The 21597-nt window shown below is 47.5% G+C and overlaps 1 protein-coding gene across 1 annotated transcript in view; it reads right to left on the minus strand.

Annotated features, from left to right (window-relative positions):
• The window catches only part of NCKAP1 (NCK associated protein 1), a 487736-nt gene that overhangs the window by 361715 nt on the left and 104424 nt on the right, over nt 1-21597 (minus strand). Inside the window, exons 6-9 of the mRNA XM_085648703.1 lie at nt 19212-19302; nt 15849-15986; nt 5011-5059; nt 1642-1798 (exon numbers count right to left, since the gene is read on the minus strand). Of these exons, the coding sequence (XP_085504829.1) occupies nt 1642-1798; nt 5011-5059; nt 15849-15986; nt 19212-19302 (435 nt within the window). The remainder of the gene's footprint in view (nt 1-1641; nt 1799-5010; nt 5060-15848; nt 15987-19211; nt 19303-21597) is intronic.

Raw genomic sequence — 21597 nt, forward strand, 5'->3', positions numbered from 1 at the left:
AACGCTGGAAGCAATGTGGCCAAATTCTGTGTTTCCGTGTGGGGGGAAGCGGGGGGTTTGCTGGAAGGCAAAGCAATATTGTCTGATCAATAACTGGAGTTATGTTTGAAGATGTTTGTATGGAGAAAATGTCTACCTCAACCACACAGAAGAGATGAGATTCAGTGACATGAGGGACTCTCACATCTTGTGAAAAACCTTTGGAAGCAGCAGTATCATTTGCAAACAGAGAAATCTTTATTCAAACGTTATAAATAGCATTTTAAAAACACATTCTTGAAAGACTCCTTTTGATAACATCTAAATATGAAATACTGAGGTCCAAATGCCCCATTCATTGAAAACACAGGTATCTATGGAACTCTCCATTCTTGAGACTGGTGTGTAAGGATCTACTAGTTTACTTCTCACAGACGCAGGTCTGTCAGTATAGACATTAAAATGGGGGCACCCTATTTGACAGAAATTGTGCTTCATTTGACAGATCCATAGAGTGTTTTCGTCCCTGCTTTACTATGTATTGGTAATGTGGCTATCTCAGCCAATACCTGGAATTGTGGCTCTGACAGTTGTGAAAACCTGTTTTTTTGCTCAGGATATGTGGAGGTAAGTGGAGCGGCTGGCCATCTGAGGGGGACTGGAGAACTTTCAAGAAATTAAAAATTAAGACCCCAGATACTGCACATTTTACACTTGGGTGCCAAACCAAACACTCACCAAAGTACTGAAAAATGGACAGTGGCCATAAAAACAGGAAATATAAGTATTGGGCACCAAGCAAGCCATTAGCCATACTGGATGTTCAGAAAAGGCTAGGCAAAGCTGTAGGCTGTGACCAACAGCTACTTGATGCAGACATAACAGGGCTATATGCCCAGTGTTCAGTGGAGGCTGTAAGAGGGACCTGGAAAAAGAATGCTGCCAAAGAACACCCACCATGCTCAATGCTCAGGCCACGTTCCGCAAATGCTAAGGTAGGAGAAGAGGCCAAGACTATTGGCCACACCTAACAGATACTTACATGAGGAGATCCTGTGTAGACTAATATTGGCAGATACTATGGGCAAATGTACTGTTACAGGGTTTGGCCATAGGCATTCGCACTATGCCCTGTGCTTGCTGCAGTCCGCTGTGCGGAGTCATGACTGGGGGAGTAGGAACTGGTACAGTCATATAGCAATGCAGAATGATCTTAAGATGTAATGAGCACTCTGCACAGAGTGTAGTAAAAGGCTAAACTCTCAGCAGTACACTGCTGCAATATGTACGTGGTGTGCAATACAGGCAAGTGTAGTGGAGAGAAAGGCATTGTCGAAGCAACCTTAACAGGGCAGATTTCAGTGTTTTGGTTCATAAATACAATTTTTCCAACAAAATCTTTATAAGGTGATTTTTATGTCCCAAATAAATCTAGCTGGTGATTTTCATCCACAACTATAAAGTGCCTTTCAGGTTTTTCCACTATATAGCATTACAAATATTTGTGCTAAGAATACTTGGAACCTGGAAACCACAAAGACTTAAAAGGAAAAACAAAATAGTATTCAATGATCATAGAACATAAAAATACAGGACGAGGTAGGACTGTACAACATTTCTTACATTAACAAGTGCATTGCATATTTGGATTTAATACTGTACCCTCGTATGTTTACAAATAGATCTTCTACTGCTTTGTGTATGTGAAACACTTCATCTCTGAACAGAGACAGGCATGAACTGCTCTGAAGTGCAAGTTTCCAAAGGTTTAAAGAGGTAGCATCCGTATTCAAAATTCCATGGCACAGGATAAATCCAACTTAAACAAGAGAGAGGATACAATTTTTTTTTCATAAAATACACAATGGCAAAATATTGTACTTAAAAGTAAGCAAGCACAAGAAAGTATAAACACGGAAATAGCTATCCGGAGATAAAATGACTATTTGATGAGCTGATCTATCGTTATCTATTATTTGCCTTTTGCGCACAGAAGTGCACTGACGTTTTGACAGGTTAACTGTTAACATGCACAAGCTTACAACAGATGGATTTTAAATACCAGCAAAGACTACTTAAATTTCTTGAGTCGCAAAGTCAGAAACATATGCACTGAGACAGCTAGCGATTCAGTGAATGGGTGAATAATCATAAATAAAACTAGCACAGGCCATACCAGTAGGTGTGGCTTATAACTGACAGTGCCTCAACTCATGCAGTCACTCAGTCATCATTCCATTGATACACTTAATTGCTAATCCTTAAACTCATGCATATATTCATCTGCCGATTGACTTATTCTTGCAGCCACCCACAATATCACACATACAAACTCACCAATCAATGAAGAGGTTTGATGCTAGACTGAGTGGTGTGTAAGTGCTTTAGGTGGACTGCTGTCAATATTGGGGGTATTTTTGTCCCCACTACTAAGGATTTACAATTTCCTTTTGTAGTTTCACTCGGAATGAATGAAATTAAATTTGTATAGCGCTTAGCTACCCTGAGGCCTCCTAGCGCTTGCGGAGCGGAGAGACAGAGAAGGCATGTGGTGCTAGTGTGAGGTACTGAACAGATGAGTTTTGAGACGTTTCCGGAATGCCAGCAGGTTAGGCTCCCCTCGGAGGGTGAGGGGGAGGGAGTTCCAGAGGTTGGAGGCATTCAGGGAGAAGGAGCGTCCCCCCCCCCCATGTGAATCTCCGTACTTTCATAGAGGTGGCAAGGAATGCGGAGCGGAGACTTCTGGGGGATTGATAGGGGGTGACCAAGGACTGAAGAATGCCTGGGACTGATTTTCACGTAGCTCTATGGGCCAGGCACATGGACTTAAAATGTATCAGGCCCGAATGGGAAGCCAGTGAAGGCTGCGCAGGGCAGGTTTCGCTATTTGTCTCCGGGGAATCTGGAGCAGTAGGCGAGCTGCACAGTTCTGGATTACTTGTAGCTTCTGGATTGTGGACTGAGGGGCACCGAGATACAGTGTGTTCCCGTAGTCCAGGCGGGACAATACCAGATTTTGTACCATAATCCTCCTCGCCTGGAATGGTAGCAGGGGAAGGATCTTTTTTAGCATTCGCATTAGGCCAAAACAGGTGGCAGAGCGCTTTGTGGCTTGGTGGTTAAAGCAGAGAGAGTTGTCAAGCCACATGCCTAGGCTCTTAATCTGCTGTTTTGGGGTGGGCATGGGGCCAAGACAGGTCGGCAAGGTGAGTGTCAGGGAGGGAGATGGAGATTTGCCCACAAACATCAGTTCGGTCTTGTCCACATTTAGCTTGAGGTGGGATAGGTCCATCCATTCGGCTACCGCCTCTAGGCAAGTGCCTTGAGCGCCAGATGATCCCTCCGGGTGGTTGAGTGCCCACCACCAGTTGGGTATCATCTGCGTAGGTAATGATCTTTATGCCGAAAGGAAGGACTATTTCCGCCAGTGGGGCCATGTAGGTGTTAAAAAGCGTGGGGTTCAGGGATGAACCCTGGGGAACCCCACAGCTGAGTGGCCGCTGATTAGATGAGGCAGGTCCCTCAAAGACTTGGAAGGACCGATCCTTTTAGGAAGGACTGGAACCAGGTAAGTGCCATATTTGTCACTCCCATGTTTTCTAGGCGCTCAAGCAGGGTGTTATGGTCCACAGTGTCGAAGGCGGCACTGAGGTCTAAAAGAATGATGGCTGCTGAGCTGCCCTGGTCCAGAAGTCTCCTTGCCTCCTCTGTTACCGCCAGAAGGGTCGTCTCGGTCCCTAACTGAGGGCGGAATCCTGTTTGGGTGACAAGCAGCAAGTTATTGGATTCCAAATACTGAACCAGAGTGGAGTTTATGTGTCTAGGACTAAAGACAATATGTGTACTTATTTAACAGTGGACAGGTCGTATTTTAGAAACAATGCTGCCGCAATCAATCCTATAAGAAGTTCTCTTCCTTCTCTAGTGTGCCTTGGTCAGCTTTCTTTATTGAGGCTGCCCAAAGATAGATTGGAGGATTGATGAACCAGGCTGTTCATTTACTTACTTTTGATAACCGCTGCACAGTCACCCAGGCTGTTCTCTTACCCCCCCAAAACTCACCAACGCCAACAACCAGATGTATTTACTGTCACAACCAAGCTCCAGATACTCCAGTGAATAGTCTCAGCCTCTACCACTGACTCCAACACTTTGTTCTGGGACTTTATCTCCAGCTTGACTCGAACTGCTCTGCAAGTATTTCTAGCCTCTGTGGCAGGCTCCAGTTCCTGTGCACCCACTCAACAGCCACTTCAGCTCCATTGGATGTTTGCACGCATAGTGCTCAAAGTGCAGCAAAGTTACGTTCCTCGGAACAGCTGCTTTGTCATTGCCAGGATGACTATCCTGTGCATGTTCCAACGAGCACTTAGTCAAACAAGAACCGAAGAGCGCCATACTAGCGCACTAAGACAACTAACATACAGCAGCATGCCCACTCCAGTCATAGCCCACTAGAATGAAGAGGTGGTGGCTGTCTGAGAAGACAGAGGGCAAAACAATAAATAAAATAAGGGCTGGCAGCACACCACACTGGCTTGGCATTTTTTTACTGGAAAATACACCCAACCCAAGCCCAGTCGTTATGCTGCTGCTTAATGTCCTTTGGAAAGCAGAGGCCCTGACAGTAGGGAATCAAGAATACATCAAATCACACTATTGCTTTTCCCCTTGTATTATGTCTATACAGAAAATATGCCACAACATTTGATTTACAGGCCTGCAAATAATCGTATAATACAGTGAGAGTATACCTATTGCCCTTCCTCCAATTACAAATTACAAAACATGTCAAAGTAGTGATGGAAATGTACACATTTCATACTTAAACTTAACGTAAAATATGCATTTTGATTAGGAGTGTTTTTAGCAGGACTGAGCAAGACTTGATCGGAAAGTGGGAAATGTTAAGTGCTCAGGAATAGCAGGTAGCCAAGGCCAGATAAAAAATATATGGTAAAATATAAGCCTGGCATTTACAAAATAATAAGATATGAAAATAAGGGTACCACTCAAACGGATGTTACTTACATATTATCCATTTTTCCATCGCATCCAAGGACAGATATTCACATGGCATCTGTTTCAAATGGGAGGGAAGAACATTCTTTACTAAAGAGTGTGCATTGTGACATAAAACAGTAATACTTCCTCAACTATTTTATACTTCGTCTACATTCGACAACGACAGCAAAATGAGAATCAAACAAAGTAACTCGACTTTCAAAAATACACACATTGAGATAGAGACCTCACCTTAAGACATTACTTTCGGATAACTGCCTTGGTAGTTTATCTGTATGGCTCAGTCTTGCACAATTATTAACTATTACTCTTGTATGAATATTCTTTTCTTAATGATTTTATAAGCACACACCATGACAGACAGCTGTGACTCAAAATGTTTTGTTTCTAGGAGTGTCAAACAAACATCCCCCTACTTTGGCACACCTGTGACAGGTTGGGAAGGGGAGGGTTGGAGAAGTATTTCCACATGGAGTATAGGATACACTCCCACTAGGTAAATACTACTAACACAGGTATTCTATAGCCCTACCTATCGCCAGACTGAGCATTGGTGTGAACAAGTTCTACCAGAAATCCTTATTTGTTTATTTTAAGAACATCACCTACTCTATTAGTGGCATGCTTCAACATCTGGTCTCATCCTGGTCCCTATAGACTAGGATGGAGTAACCATATTCTAGGAAGCACTTAAAGATATTACCTGATGGGGTCCAGTTATATAAAAATTACCTTAGGAACACCAGGTATCCCTTTATTATTGGTGTCCTATGTATGGTTAAAACAGTTTTAGGGTACCTGATCCCCATAGACCCTACTCTTTTTTTTGTCAACATGTTTCAGTCCTATAGTAATCGGTATCTAAGGATCCTGGCCTTTCAGCAGAACAGGTCTTACCCTGTATGAAGTTAGTTATAAGTCAAATGCTGTCCTCTACATGACAGTCTGACGCATTGTAAATAGAAAAAAAACACATGCAGCCTTCATTAAGGGTGCTGCTCCACAGAAAAGCACAGGAGGCCCGTTCCCTGTAGTCAAAATTGCGTTAAGGTTACCATGCCCATAATTTACCTAATGCTTTATTTAACCTGAGGCAAACTTGACCGCACCTGCACTAGGTGAATTACTGGCACGATACCCTTGACAAATAGGTTCTACTTGATCACAGAGACACTCCTCATCTCCATCCTTTTCTCATCATCTTTAACCTCTGCCTTGAACCTCTCATGGAATATGCAGATGATACCCAATTCTATCTAAAAAATATCCCCACTACATGGCATACTTCCAGTTTACTCGGTTGCACCAAACAAGCTGGCTGCCATCAAGCATGGTGCCAAATGTAAACCTCTCACCCAGTGTTCTAATCCAAACAAGGAACATTACCCTCCATTATGCACTCCTCCTCCTACTCATCCAATCTTGCATGTCAACTAACTTCCTGAAGCTGAACACTGCAAAGTCTGAGTTCCTCTAACTTGCCAAAAGCGGTAAACAATCACAGTTTTAAGCCTGGCTCTGCAACTTATATGTACCAGCTGACAGACCATGCTAAAACTCTGGGATTCACTCTTGACACAGACCTTCCTTTCAAGCAACACATTGCAAGGATGGCCAATTCAGCATGGTTCCAATTCTCTCTTGAACAAAGTGAAATCTTTTCTCCCAGAAAGTTTTTCAGAACTATATACGGTTTAATCTTCCCCCATCTGAAGGAAGACAATGACTTGCTTGAAATATTAAAATCACATCACCCTACAAACACAACCACAGAGAAATATACTTGCTCATCCTTTCACCTAGATCTTCAAGACAAGCTCCAACACTTATAGAGCACTCAAGAAGGAAAAAAAAGCAGGTTGCAGGCCTTCTCTGTTCACGTTCACTGGATCTAGAACATCACCCCTATCAACATCAGATCAGCATTAACCCTTCAGAAATAAGCTGAAGATACACCTCTTCAAGGAGCACAACCCCTGACCTGACAGTCTACTCTTGATCTTCACAAATGATTTTATATTCTCAGGGGCAATCCCACCTTCTAGTGCTCCACTGCTCTCAATCTAGGTTCACACTCTACAAGTACTAATGCATGCATACGCATGTAGCATTACATATACAATATCACCATGGGTTACCATGTAATATAAATCACAGGTTGTGCAATTAGCTCATATCACCTTCCATACAATTTTGTTTTAGATTAATAGTGATCTGTAGAACCTACACCTCTATGTATTGTTTGAGAATTGGGAGTCCTTCTACAAAAGTGCTCAACAATCTACAAAAAGCAGTATATAATAATGAGTGTCAGGTGGCTCTTTACACTGGATTGAGGACCCAATGTGATGGGTTATGAATAGTGAGAATCAGAGTGAGGATAGGTTTACAAGACTTAGGTGCATTCTTCGAGCAGAGTTCAACTTAATAACCAATGAGGTGGTTTTGAACTGACAAAGGAGACAGTTCATAGGAAAGATTTTACTAATTTAAAACCTAGGAGATGCAAAGTGTGTTAAGCAAACAAAAATATTTTGATAGCAGTGAGTGAGAACCGGGATCGCATGAAAGAGGAGCAAATCATGGCTGATAATGCTCCCTGTATGGTTGATACCCACAGGGGTGTGAAGTTTACTTTGGACCCCATGCTTCATGGCAACCAACCTGCTTGGTGCCAACAGAGTGAAGCTGTCAAGAATTCCTGTCATACAAGGGAAACACGCCCTTATGTAAACAGGAGAGCTGTTACATAACTCAAGGGAAACACGCCCTTATGTAAACAGGAGAGCTGTTACATAACTCAAGGGAAACACGCCCTTATGTAAACAGGAGAGCTGTTACATAACTCAAGGAAAACACGCCCTATAAAGGGAGGAACCGGGAGGTACAAGGCTGTCGGATATTGTGTTTACACCGACGTACCTGCTTCGTGAAGAGCAGTGTTCCGGAGTGGTGCTCCAGTAAGGCAAGAACGGAGGTAGGTCGAGTCGTTACTCCCTGGGCCGTGTCTTGCCCCATCGTCACCTGTGAAGGACCCGGAAGCTCTACCGGTCAACCATTGAGCTTCGCTTTTTGACTCGGCTGAGTCCAAGCGCAGTGGCGCTTTTGCTGGTTGGAGTCGTAACTCCCAGCCCGACCAGAGACACAGGGACTGCCAGCTGTAACGCACACCAGGAGGTGTTTGCCGCGTTACAGACTCGGAAGTCCACAGGATCGATCGAGCGGCTGCTCTCGGTTCAGTCTTCTTGCTTGTGATGGGGTATCGGTGACGCATCACCAGGAGGTGACTCCGCGTCCCGGTGCAGTCTGAGGAAGAGGTTGAGCGGCTGCTCCCTTCAGGTAGAGACCCCGGCTGGGTGTTTCCCTGACTCCTCGATTCTCCCCAACACTCTTCGTGCCCCTCACAGCCTACCGATTGGCATTGTCGGCCATTTCATTTCTGCCCTCTGTTGGCATACGCCGGGATCGGCGTATATGCAGAGGACGGTTAGGACCATCCGTGCTGTGGGCTGGTAACGTACTTAGCCTGGAGGATTCCAGTGACTATAACTTTTGTTTGTTCTTTGTATTTTATTTGCCTTCATTAAAAGAACTAACCCTTCACAAGTGGTTGCGTCCTCATTGTCGTGTCTGTTAAACGATCCTGAGACGTTCAGGGCGTTACAGAAGCAGATGTATGTCTGGGGAAACTGAACAATAATTTTGAGGCAAAGTTAGTTTTGTTTTCTAGTACGGAGACGTTTGTTTTGTATAAGGCAACTAGCAAACTGTTGCAGTAGACGAGTATAATTATCACTAAATTGTTTATCAGTGACTTATGCTCTAAATGAGGAGGTGGGGACAGGTAGGGAAGAATTTTTTTTTTTTTTTTTTTTTTTAAAGTTTTATTGAACAATAATTCGATTACAAGCACGGGCCTACAACCACCAGGGCCGGCCGCTAAGTACAGAATGAAATATACATTTATCAAAGCTGCAGTCGGTTCCCGGGGGTCGGCCCCGTAGTGAGTCCGGATAGTTCTAGAGGCACAGGAGACTGAGATCAAACAAACACAGAAAACTAAAAGAAAAACAAAAGGCGAGGCATAAAGACAAACGGTGCAGGTCAGGCTTCCTCCGGGGAACTCCAGGTCAGACCATTAAGCAGCACACGAAAGGAAGGAGTACCGGGAGGCTGGGGACGGGGGGGGGGGGGCCAAGGGAACTGAACGTCCATATTTAGTCATTCCAAAAGGTGCCCGGAACCGTCAAGGGTCAGGGGGACATGGCGATATCGGTGTCCACCAGGGGGGGCGTACAGATACCCCCGCGATATGCATTCCATTGCCCCCAGATTCTGCCCCATGCCCCCGGCTTACCACGGGCAACATACACAGTCTTCTCCCTGAACATACACCAGTCCATATTCTCCTTCCATACTGACACGGTGGGCGGCCGCTGGGCACCCCAAAGCTGCGCTATGTCTCTCTTGGCAATCATGTTCCCCAGGGCCGCCCACCGAGTCTGAGCCGCGCTATAATCATTGGGCTCCCACACATTCAGGACACAGCGACGCACCTCCGGCAGCAGCACAACCCCAGTGACCTGTCCCATAACCGTATGTACCCGGCGCCAGTAGTCCGCCACCTCGCGGCACTCCCACAGGATATGGAGAAAGGTGGCACTGAGCCCACAACCCCGCTTACAGAGCCCATCGTCGGAATATCCCATCGAGACCAAGCGAGGACCCGTCACATACACCCGGTGAAGAATCTTAAGCTGTACCAACCGGAGACGGGCTGGAATGGCGACCTCTTTGGGGGACGACAGTGCAGACTGCCAGTCCTCGTCGTCCAATTCCACCCCATCCCCCGTCCAAGCCTCCCGAAGGCGCACCAAGAGGTCAGCCCGATGATTAATCAGTTTCTTATAAATTAAAGAAATAGTGCTGTCCGGGACATGTCCGTCAAGTATGCGGTCCTCGAGGGGCGAGGAAACCGGGATCGTGGTCCCCTCTCCAAAGACCGAGAGCAGGGCGTGTCGAACCTGGGCATAGCGGAAGAACTCCCTGTCCGTAAGCTCATATTCGGTCTGAAGAGCCGCGAAAGTCTTAACCGCGCCCTTATGCCACAGGTCTCCCACTTTGCTGATACCAATCGTGTCCCATTGGTCAAACCCCTTCGTAGTCCAGAGGCTCCCCAGGCGATCGGAGGCAAACAAAGGAGTAGCACATGTCAGTCGCTCACCCCAGCCCGTGGCCGCAGTGGCGGCCCTCCAGGTCCGCACAGCAATCTTAGTAGGACCCGTAAGGGTCCGGCCAGCCGAGCGGGAGTACAGCGCCCTGTTATAGTCCCCGCCGGGAAGCAGGAACTTGTCCATCTCATACGCCGGGTTCAGGCCAGGCGCATACGTGGCATGGTTGATGGCCGAAAGCTGCGCGGCCCAATAATACCTGCGAATGTCAGGAAGCGCGATGCCCCCGTCATACCAGGGGAGAGTAAGCTTAGCAAGAGCAATACGCGCCCGCCCGTCCCACACCAGTCTCCTCTGCAGGCTCTCTACCTCCCGAAAGTAGGCCACTGGGATGACGTCGAAGGAATTCTGGAGTGCATAGAGGAACCTAGGAAGGGACATCATTTTGAACAGCGCGGCCCGACCCAGCGGGGACAGGGGCAGCCTGCACCACCGGGCCGTATCCTCTCGCAATCGCCGGAGCGGACGCAGGAGATTCAGCTCATAGCGAGCCACCGGGTCCAGCGAAACGTATATCCCCAGGTACTTAAAGCCGCTCAGTGATACCTGGATCGGAAGCCGAGGCGGTAGGAGTGGAGGACCACCGGAGATCGGATAGACGCAGGATTTAGACCAATTGATCGTGAGACCCGAATTATTCCCAAAGGAAGTCAGAACGTCAAAGAGGACGTTGAGCGACTGCCGCGGTGAGGTGAGATATAGGAGAATATCGTCCGCATACAGCGAAACCCGATCTTCAAAGCCCGGGGCCCACCGGATCCCTCGAAGCGAGGGCTCCCAGCGGAGCCAAGCCGCGAGTGGCTCCAGGGCGAGAGCGAAGAGCAAAGGGGACAACGGGCATCCCTGCCTCGTGCCCCTGCCGAGGGCAAAGGGCCGAGAGACCCGCCCGTTCACCACCACCTGAGCCATGGGTCCCGTGTACAGAAGCTTCACCCAGCCAATAAATCCTTCCCCAAAGCCAAATTTAGCCAAGACAGCCCAGAGGAATGGCCACTCGATGGTGTCAAAAGCCATCGTGGCATCCAAAGAAACCAGCACGGCCGGTTCGGAGAGGAGCTCCGCCCTGGCAAGGGCGCCATGAAGACGCCGCAAGTTAAGAGCGGTGTTACGATGCGGGATGAATCCGCATTGGTCCGGATGAATCAGGTCGCACACGACGCTCAACAGACGATTGGCAAGGACTTTCGCCAGGATCTTAGGCTCCGCATTTAGCAGTGAAATAGGCCGGTAAGAAGTACAGCGATCTCGCGGCTTGTCCTCCTTGGGGATAACGACTATCGTGGCCAAACGCTGATCGGCCGGGAGGGAACCCGCCGCCAGAGACTCACGGAACATGTGACTGAGGAAGGGCGCAAGCTTGTCAGGGCGCAATTTATATAGCTCAATGGGCAGACCGTTGGGACCCATAGCCTTACCCGAGCGAAAGGAGCGGATCGCGGTCGCTAGTTCATCCACCGACAAGGGGGCGTCCAGCCGCTCACGGTCCTCAACGGACAGGCAGGGCAAGGCGATATCCCTCAGTAGAAGGCGAGAGTCGTCCTCATCCCTGTCAGTCACTGGGGAGTACACAGCCCGGAGGTGGTCGGCAAAACATTCCACAATCTCGTCAGGCTCCGTCACGCACACACCATCCGCAGCACGCAACTCCGGGACCACACGATTCACTCTCTCCTTCCTGTCCAGCCACGCGATCAACTTTCCCGCCTTGTCCCCGGCATCGTACAGTCGACCCTGCTGCTCCCTATACATAGTTTTGGCCGCGTCAGTGACCAGGGACCTATATTCAAACTGTTTCAGGCTGAGGGCATGGAGCCCGTCCGGAGTAACATTCGCCTCCAAGGCCGACTCCAGCCCCAAGATGTCAGTCTCCAGCCTCACCACTGCCTCACTCTTGACCCTCTTAGCCACCACTATCTGGGAAAGGGCGTGTCCGCGGATCACGGTTTTAAAGGCTTCCCACAGGGACATTGCAGAAGACACCGACCCCTCGTTATCCAGGAAGTATTGGTCCATAGCCTTAACCAGGCTGTCACGAGTCGTAGGGTCTCGCAGGTACCATGGGTTAATGGGAGCGATCCGCCCTGCAGACCGCGGCCCGGTGTCAAAAACAAGCCACAGCGGAGAATGGTCGGAGATACCCCGCGCCAGGTGCCTGACCTCTCGAATCCGACCAGTCTGCGTCGCGGGCATAAGGAAGTAGTCTAACCTAGAGAGACTCCCATGCGCCCCCGAGTGAAAGGTGAATTGACATTGGGTCGGATGCATTAATCTCCAACTATCCACCAAGCCGAAGGTCTCCAGCATCCCACCCAGCCATGCCTGGGCAGCGGGGAGGGTCCTTGGTGGGTGACGATCCAGTTCACCCGAAACCACAGAATTAAAGTCCCCGCCCATGAGCAGGAGGCTGTCCGGAAGGTCAAGCAGCATTCGACCCAAGTCAGTGAAGGTGGAGTTCTGGAGGCCCGGGGGGACGTAAACTGAAACCAGGGCAAGGGGCTGCCCCTCCCACCTCCCAATCAAACACACATAGCGCCCTCTGTCATCCGAGACTATCTTAGTGATCTCCACCGGAAGTGAGGTTCGCAGCAGAATGCCCACCCCCCTGGAACCAGTTGTGAAACCAGAATGGGCCACGAGGCGGTATCCCCCCCTGTTCATTGCATGACAAACATTGCCAACCAGATGCGTCTCCTGGAGAAACACCACATCAGGAGTCAAACGACGCAAATATTGCAGTACTACACCCCGCTTGATACGGTCCCCCAACCCATTGACGTTCCATGACATAAGCCTCAACCCGTCCCCCCCCATCCCCCCCAATAGATCAAGGGTCCCCCAGCCTGCAGCACAGTTCCCAGATGTGGACAAAAATCAGTACCTCGCCCTGTAAACAAAAAACACACAGCAAAACAAACCCTCCTCCCCCCCAACCCCACCCCAGGACCAACTCCCCCCACCCTGCACCCCTGCGGGCCAAAAAACCCCCCCAACTTGCAGTGTGCCTGTCGCCCCACTAACCCCATTCTACGAAAAGAACCCAGAGGAGGTAAGGGACCCGTCCCCGCCCGCCCCCCTCACTGGTCCTGGTAAAACACAATATGCAAATGAAATAAGACCCGACTGTACAGTGCAAAAAGGCAAAATCAAGGACCAAAAGTCATTCTAAAGGGGACCCATCACCTGCGGTGCCCGCAGAGGGTCCGGGACGGCCACCTCCGTCCGGCAGAGAGTCCAGCCAGTCACTTGCAGCCACAGGAGAGTCAAAAAAGGCTGTCCGATCCCCATGTTCCACTCGGAGTTTTGCAGGGTAGAGCATCGAATACTTTAGGCCCAGCTCACGGAGACGACGCTTCACCCCTTGGAATCCCATCCGTTGTTTCTGGACCAGTTGCGTGAAGTCCGGGTAAAAATTGATGGTCGAGTTCTCATGACGAACCGGGCCGTGGGTCCGTGAGGCCTGCAGAATAGCGTCGCGGTCCCTGTAGTAGAACAGTTTGGCCACGATAGGCCTCGGGGGGGCCCCCGGCCGTGGCCGACCGCCCGGAACTCGATGGGCCCGCTCCACGGCAAAGAACTTACTTAGGCCAGCCGAGGACAACTGTTTCAGGATAAGTTCCTCGACCACGAGGTCAACCGGGCGGCCGTCAGAGGACTCCGGTACACCTATGACGCGGATGTTGTTGCGTCGGGCCCGTCCCTCGAAGTCCTCAAGCCGCCAGCCATATGGTCGTTAACCACCCTGATGTCTCCAAGCGCGGCCCGCAGATCCGACACCTCCGCACCGAGGGTGGAGGTCCGTGCGTCGAGAGCCTGGACCTTCTCGTTAGTTTTGGAGAGGTCGGCCCGAATCAGGGTGACATCGATCGCGACAGTGTCAATCTTACGGGCCAGGGCCTCATATTGCGTCGCGATGGTTTCCCTGATGCCATCAATGGCGCCCATAATGTCCTGCAAGGATAGTTCCGTAGTGGCGGTCGCGCCTCCTTCCGCAGTATCCGAGGGGAGGCCAGCAGCGCCAGAGGGCCCCCTGCCCTGGGTGTAGCGGTCCATGTTATTGCTCTGGACTGCCCCCCCGCGGAGGGAAGCCTTGGTCTTGCGGCCCTCGGGACCCCCTTTGCCCCCCATGTGAACACGGTCACCCGAGGGGACCTCCAATCAAGAGGTGTAAGGCACCAGCAAGAAGACCACAAAATGTCGGTATAGGGGGTCCGAGGCGATAGGCGCTCTAGTGGCAGATGAAAGAAAACCTCATGCAGAGGCCCAGGAAGCACCTCTCCACCCCGAGCGCACCTCCCTGCCGGTCTCCTGAAGTGCAAAACCGAAACCGAAAGTGGTGGATCGGCAGCTGGCACCGCGCTGAAGCCGATGTTGTTCAATTGCAGCCCGGTCCCTCGGGTCACCTTCACCCCGGTCACCTCCGTCGGGTGGGTCCCAAAAGTTCCGACGACGACAACTCAGGATTCCCAGGTCCGATTTGAGTTTTGAAAAGAGATATACGCTCAGCTGGTCTTTATCTCCCAGATTCCATAGCCACGTCAGGATATTCTCAGGATAAATTCCGAGGAGCAGAGAGGGTCCGGGGAGCCCTGTGCTCACGCGACCATCTTGGATGCGCGCTAGGCTCCTCCTAGGGAAGAATTTTTACTGATCTTATGTAAATGAGAACTTGTGACTTATGCAGTAAAAGATGAACAGTTTATGTGATAGTGGGATTGGACTTCACACCCCGTTACCTTTGTAAGTTATGACATGCAGTATAAAAGACCGGAGCGAGAACATGGTATTACAGGAGAAGAAACAGTAATGTCCTCTACCACTGTTTTAGATTTATGATCTAGCTATTCAGTGTCTAATAGCAACAGGTTATTCAGAATTATTTGAGAATGGGAGCTGAAGAAGGAAATGAGAGACGATGTATGATTGGCATATAAGCGGCAGATGACACAGAGGCATGGTGCAATAAAAATATGAGGGGGCCCAGTCAGATGACGAATGTTAGGAGCATAAAAACACAGAAATTAAACATATGGGGTAAAGCATGCAAATCACTCTAGCCACATTTCTGAGATATCTTTACAGTTGAAGGTCAAAGTATAATGTGGGTGTGGGCTGAGATTGAGGAGCGTAATGTGGTTGCCGTCACCAAAACTGAAAAAACTGGTCTCATTTGTGTGGATTGTCTCCACAGAAGAGTACGATTCAAGTGGGTTAAGCAGGTTATGAGAAAATAGGTAAGCTTGTGAGCTGGTTAAACACCATGGTTTTAGACATATAGGAGATTTTAAATAAAGGACACCAGTACCAAAAGGAAGGAATGAAACTGTTTAAGAGAAAGGTAGGATAACCACCAACTTTAAGCAGTCTAGGTAAAACTGTAATCAATCCAAGATCGCAATTCTCTTTTAAATTAGAGAAAAGTAGAAAGGAGATCCGTTCGTATGGCCTTGAAGAAAGATAGCCAATACGTGAGCTTTATTTGGTGACGCCATGCTCCAAGACTAGTTTAATGTTTCTTTAGCTGGTTTATTTTTTGCCAAAGAGACCAAAATGCACAAGCATCAGCAGCCAAACATTTCCGACTATAGTGAAATAGAAATATATAATTAGCCATACTGTATCTGATTGTGCTGGGTTTAACATTGTGCTTGGGGCGCTGATGAGACTCAGCAATTGTGCATTTCTCCATTGATCAGCTGAGAGATTCCTCCGTGGATAGACCATCTGAAGTGATATGAGCGCATCAGACAAAGACTACAAAACAAAGGGAAATAAGATCAATCAATAAGTTTTATTCAAGCAAAGGAACAACAATTTTATTGAGGGGTGTATGTAAGAAAAATATACGGTCATGTGCATACACCTATACAGACCAGCAAAACAGTACATCAAAATAGTACATGGCTAATAATATAAACTCACATAAATGCTTTAAATTGTCAAAGAATGTATCTTTAAAAAGTATATGCAATCATTCTTATATTAGTTTCATGGGTTAAAACAAATCCCCCTGAAAGGTCTTCCCAGAATGACTCCAAATAAACAAATAATATCCATCCTTTCCTAGTGTTCATATGACAAACGCATCTTGTTTGTAATCACTGCTCTTTATCATGTATTTTTTCATTTTCAATAAGTCTTTTTTTTAACCATGCAAGAGATTCCACTGCTGAGGCATAATCAACAGTTTATCCCCAGAGAAAACTGTAGACTGCCCATTAATGCAGAGCACCAGGATCTCATTCTCTTTTCTTGCTTAAGTGATTGCTAAACGTTACTGTCCAGGGCATGTGCTATAAATCTGCCTTACACATAGGTTTCAAACGAAAGCCCCAATAGCTCGGAGAGATAATAACCTAAACAACAAAGCCCTCATCACACCAGGCCATGAGGTGGTGCTGCACTGGTGCTGAGGTGGTGCTGCACTGGTGCTGAGGTGGTGCGGCACTGGTGCTGCGCTGGCGCGGCGGTGGTGCTGCGCTGGCGCGGCGGTGGTGCTGCGCTGGCGCGGCGGTGGTGCTGCGCTGGCCCAGAGGTGGGGCTGCGCTGGCCCAGAGGTGGGGCTGCGCTGGCCCAGAGGTGGGGCTGCGCTGGCCCAGAGGTGGGGCTGCGCTGGCCCAGAGGTGGGGCTGCCCTGGCCCAGAGGTGGGGCTGAACTGTTGGTGATGCACTGATGACGATGTGTTACTATGTTTATGCTGAGGTTGTGGTGCTGTGCTGATGCTCAGGTGGTGCTGAGCTGGTGCTGTGCTGATGTGATACTGCACTGAGGCTGAAATAGTGCTGCGTTGGTGGGGCTGCGCTGGTGCAGAGTTTGTGATGGGCTTGTGGTGGTGCTCTGATGAGGAGGTGGTGCTGTGCACATGCGGATATGTTGGTGTTTTGCTGATGCTGAGGTGGTGCTCAGGTAGGGATGTGTTGATGCTGAGGTGGTGCTGAGTGATGCTGTGGTTTGCTGAGTAATGCTGTGGTCGTGCTGAGCGATGCTGTGGTCATGCTGAGCGATGCTATGGTTGTGCTGAGCGATGCTATGGCTGTGCTGAGTGGTGCCGAGTGATGCTGCTGAGATGGTGGTGCTGAGATGGTGGTGCTGAGCTGGTGCTCAGGTGGTGCTGAGTAATGCTCAGGTGATGCTGTGCTGAGGTGATGCTGCAGGGACGTGGAAATCCTATAGCCCGACACCCGGGACATATTGTTCGGGGTCAAGTACAACAAGTTTTCATGTGTATTTCGTCCTAGGGACATGTAGGCCCAACCCCTACAGCACAAACCCTTTGGCTGCCAGTTTACAGTACCACATTATGAAGCAGGGAAAGGCATTGCCTCCAGTTAAGGTAATCTTTGTGTCCATGTGCCAATGCTGTTCAAACTTGTATTTATGGTTCATTAATGCAAAGCCTTGATTATTAGGGTGAGCGCTCTAAGTAAATGTATGCTCAGACTGCACTACTGACCGGGATTCCAGAATAAAAATGTGCACACACGTTTTCAATGTTTAGCAATATGAGGCTATTTGTAATGCTCTCAGTCTGATTAGGTGCGAATATTAGAAAGCGCTTCAAAGCAAGATTGATGATTCTTTGCTTTCAAAATAAAATGTTCACAAAAAAATGCAAAAACATTTAGCTATACTGTAAATTTTTAGGTACCATTTCTTTGCAGCATCATTCAGTATAATGTGCTGATGTATACTAGTATTTCTCAAAAATATCATTAATGGAAAATCAGGGTAACCAGATTATGGGACACCTAAAAATAAACAAGCATTGGTAAAGGCAATAGTTCTGAAATTGTTGGTCAGCCTTTTGGTTTTGTCAATACAAGACTTGTTTTGGCATGGTTTTTGTAAAACGTTATTGGTGTGGGAGCTGCTGGGTCTTCACCATTATGACAAACATTGGCAAAAGCAAAAATTGCTTTTGGTCTTAAAAAGCACACATTGCCCCAGTAGTTCCTGGCACTGAACACAACTGTGTATCAATATGCTTCTCACTAAAGAACAGAATGCTGTCACTCACAGTGAAGCTGGCCGATAGAGAGAGAGACAGAATTTTAATAAATACAAAAGGTCATGGTTAACGCCAGTACTAATTTGGGGCCCAATTAGGTCTTTGCATTAAGCACAGATCTACGGCGTTCATGATTTCACAAGACTTTACAGAAGTAGGCCAAGAAATAATACTTTTAGCATGAGCAAATCTACAGATGTAGATTTGCTCATGCAAAAATCTGAGTTTTTGCAAGTTCACTTTCCTTCCAACCACTTTTTTCCCAACCGCGGAAGAAGTTTTATGTCTGCCATTGTCAGGAGTAAATTTCCAACCTTTCTCAATATGGAAAAAGATTAGAGAAGGGTTGGTGAAAACACTTAAAAAATACTAGCTGGTAGATTTACACAGGCTCAAAAGGGTGAAAACCCTTAAAAAATGCAAGTTAGTAGGTTTACACAGGCATTCCAACCCTGGACCTATTGCTTCCCATTACCTTTAGCCCCAGTATGTAGATCTGCGGAAATGTGGCAACATAAGGGAATTGCTAGTATTCAAACCCTACTATGGCAGGAGCCCTGGCATATTTTAACAAGGCTATTTCAGAGCTCCTATATAATTACATGGCACAAAAGAGACAAGCGGATTTTGGTACAGGATAAGTAGATTTATGATGCAATCTTCCCCATGGACATGTCTGCCACACCTCAAACATAAAACAGCTGATACCTACCAACTCAGGAAATTTGTGAATTTGATACAACATCTTCAAGATGATTGGGAACCACAATGAATATTGATGCCCTCACTTTCCAGGTACACAGTTTCTGTAAATAAACATCTTTGAATATGTTGCCCATTCTGAAGTGCTTAAAGAAAGTCCCGCTTTTATGAATAACTAAATCACTGAACTTTGGTCAGAAAAAATTAAGCTTCACAAATAACAGTAATCAGTTAAGAAAACTAATAAATATCTAATGTTAATCCATACTTTATTGTGAGGTACAAACTCTTCCATCATCTTCTTTAGGGGGTTCTCATAGTCCACAATCATCTGTCCAAGCCGAGGATATTCTCGATCACTAAAAATAGAAACGTGTACATTTTAAAAGTATAAAGGAAAATTTTCAGCTGACATGTTTATTAATGAGCAATTTTGCTTTACATTTTTATTTCCATACATACAGTTGTATATTTCTAATGCAGCATTACAGTTTGGATTTAAAACCGCTTGTATATAGCACTCATTTCAAATTCACATCATGAAAAAAATATATCTTCATAAGTCATTTGTGTACATCTATATCAAGATTTGTGCACATAGGGCATCATCAAAAATGATCAGATAATTTCAAAGGGTGCGGTAACTGGAAATTACCAACCCAGTTAGAATTTTAAGTTTTGCGGGAATACTGTTGTTCTGTGGTGTTTACATCGGAGATATCACCTACTTCACGCAGGCAAAGTCTCATGTTAAAATAACGGGGAACAATATGCAAGAAATTCCGAAGGCAGTGGTAATTGTGCTGCAACTGCCCCTCCTGTCTGTCCGGTATGGTCAGCTTGCTCTGTTCTGTATTGTTCACGTGCAGGGGTCTGTCCCCTCCCTATTGCTTTCCATGGTTTGTTGTACTACAGTGCCCTCCCACTTGCCCTGTGTGGTATATTGTGCTCCTTCAACCACTGGCATTTGCCCTGTAAGGTCAGTTTGGTGTTCCTACCCACCTACCACCTGCCCTCTACTGTCCCAGTCCATGGTCCTACCCCATTCCTCGTGTATTCTGTGGTACAATGTACCATCCATGCCAACTTTTTGGACTTGGTAAGAGGGAGATTTTGAAAAACAAAATCTGGGCAATTGATTAGCCCCAATTACTTTCACTGAAAAAGAGAAGATTTTCGGCAGAAAACAGCTAAAATGAAGCCATTTTGGGCTTAAAAACATTGTGAGTCTCCTGACTGAATTGGGCCAGTTGGCATGTATGACTGTACCGCCACTGCCTCTCCCGTCTGCTCTCAATGGTCTGTTGTACTGCCGCAGCAATTCTGGTCTGTCTTGCATGGTTGGTATGCCCCTGGCCCCCTTCCCCGCTTTTTTCCCTGCCCACCATGGTCAGTTGTGCTGCCACTGCCCCTTCCGCCTGCCCAGCATGATCAACTTCCTTCTCCGCCCTCTCCTCCCTGCCCTCAATTGTCTGAGTCTGTGCCCCTGACCTCTGCCTCCACACAGTGTTCTAATGAACAACTGGTTTGTTAGAATTCTTCATTTAGTACAAAGGTGTGACATACCTGAAGTCATCTTAATGTAATTAAAACTGTAATACCCAAAGCATTTTCTTTAGAAATTATAACAAGCATTGGCAAAGCCAAAACACCTCGCCTATGCAAGAGCTATTGGTTTTGGCAATGCAGTTTTGCCATGTTGTACACCATTGCGGCTAATGTTCAATATGGCTAAAAGTTAGTGGCATGGAGTGTCATGTGGGAGGAGTGGAGTGTTGTAGACTGGATTTGTTTGAGTAGAGTGGAGTAGAGGGAGTGGAGTGTCGTAGAGTTAAGCAGAGGGGAGTAGAGTTCAGTGGCAGCGAGTGTCGTAGAGTACAGTAACAGAATGAGGTGATTAGGAATGGATTAGGGTAGACTGGATTGGGTTGGATTGGACTGCTGGAGGGTGGATCGGATTGGAGGGGATGGAGTGGGGTGAATTGGGATGGAGTGTGTGGATTGGGGTGAGGCGGATTGTTTTGGAGTGGTACAGATTGTGTTGGACTGGAGTGGGACAGATTGGAGTGGGCGTATTAGAGTGGGCAGGTTGTTTTGGATTGGAGTGGGGCGTATTAGAGTGAGGCTAGCTATTTTGAATAGGAGTGGGGCAGATTGTTTTGGATTGGAGAGGGGCAGATTGATTGGAGTGGTATGGATTGGAATGGGGCAGATTGTTTTGGGCGGACGTGGGGCAGATGGTTTTGGATTGGAGTAGGGCAGACTGGAGAGGATTACAGTGGTGCAAATTGGAGTGGGATACACAGTCTTGGATTGCAGTGGTAAAGATTGGAGTGGGGCAGATTGTTTTGGATTGGAGTGGGCCTGATTGTTTTGGATTAGAGTGAGAAAGATTGTTTTAGAGTGAGGCAGATTGTTTTGGATTGGAGTTTGGAGTGGGGCAGATTGTTTTGGATAGGTTGGGAAGACTGGAGTGTGGTGAATTGGATTGGTCTGGGCTGGAATGGACTCAGTGGGTGTAGTGCTAGAGGCACTATTGTGGTTTGACACCCTGTGATGACCTTTGACTACCATTATTTTAACCGACTATAGTGTGTTATTTTATCCTAGCCTGGATGTACAACGGTCCTGCATATGCCGGTTTCTCTTGCAGG

The sequence above is a fragment of the Triturus cristatus genome, chromosome 3_2, assembly GCF_964204655.1.
Source record: "Triturus cristatus chromosome 3_2, aTriCri1.1, whole genome shotgun sequence".
Lineage (NCBI taxonomy): Eukaryota > Metazoa > Chordata > Amphibia > Caudata > Salamandridae > Triturus > Triturus cristatus.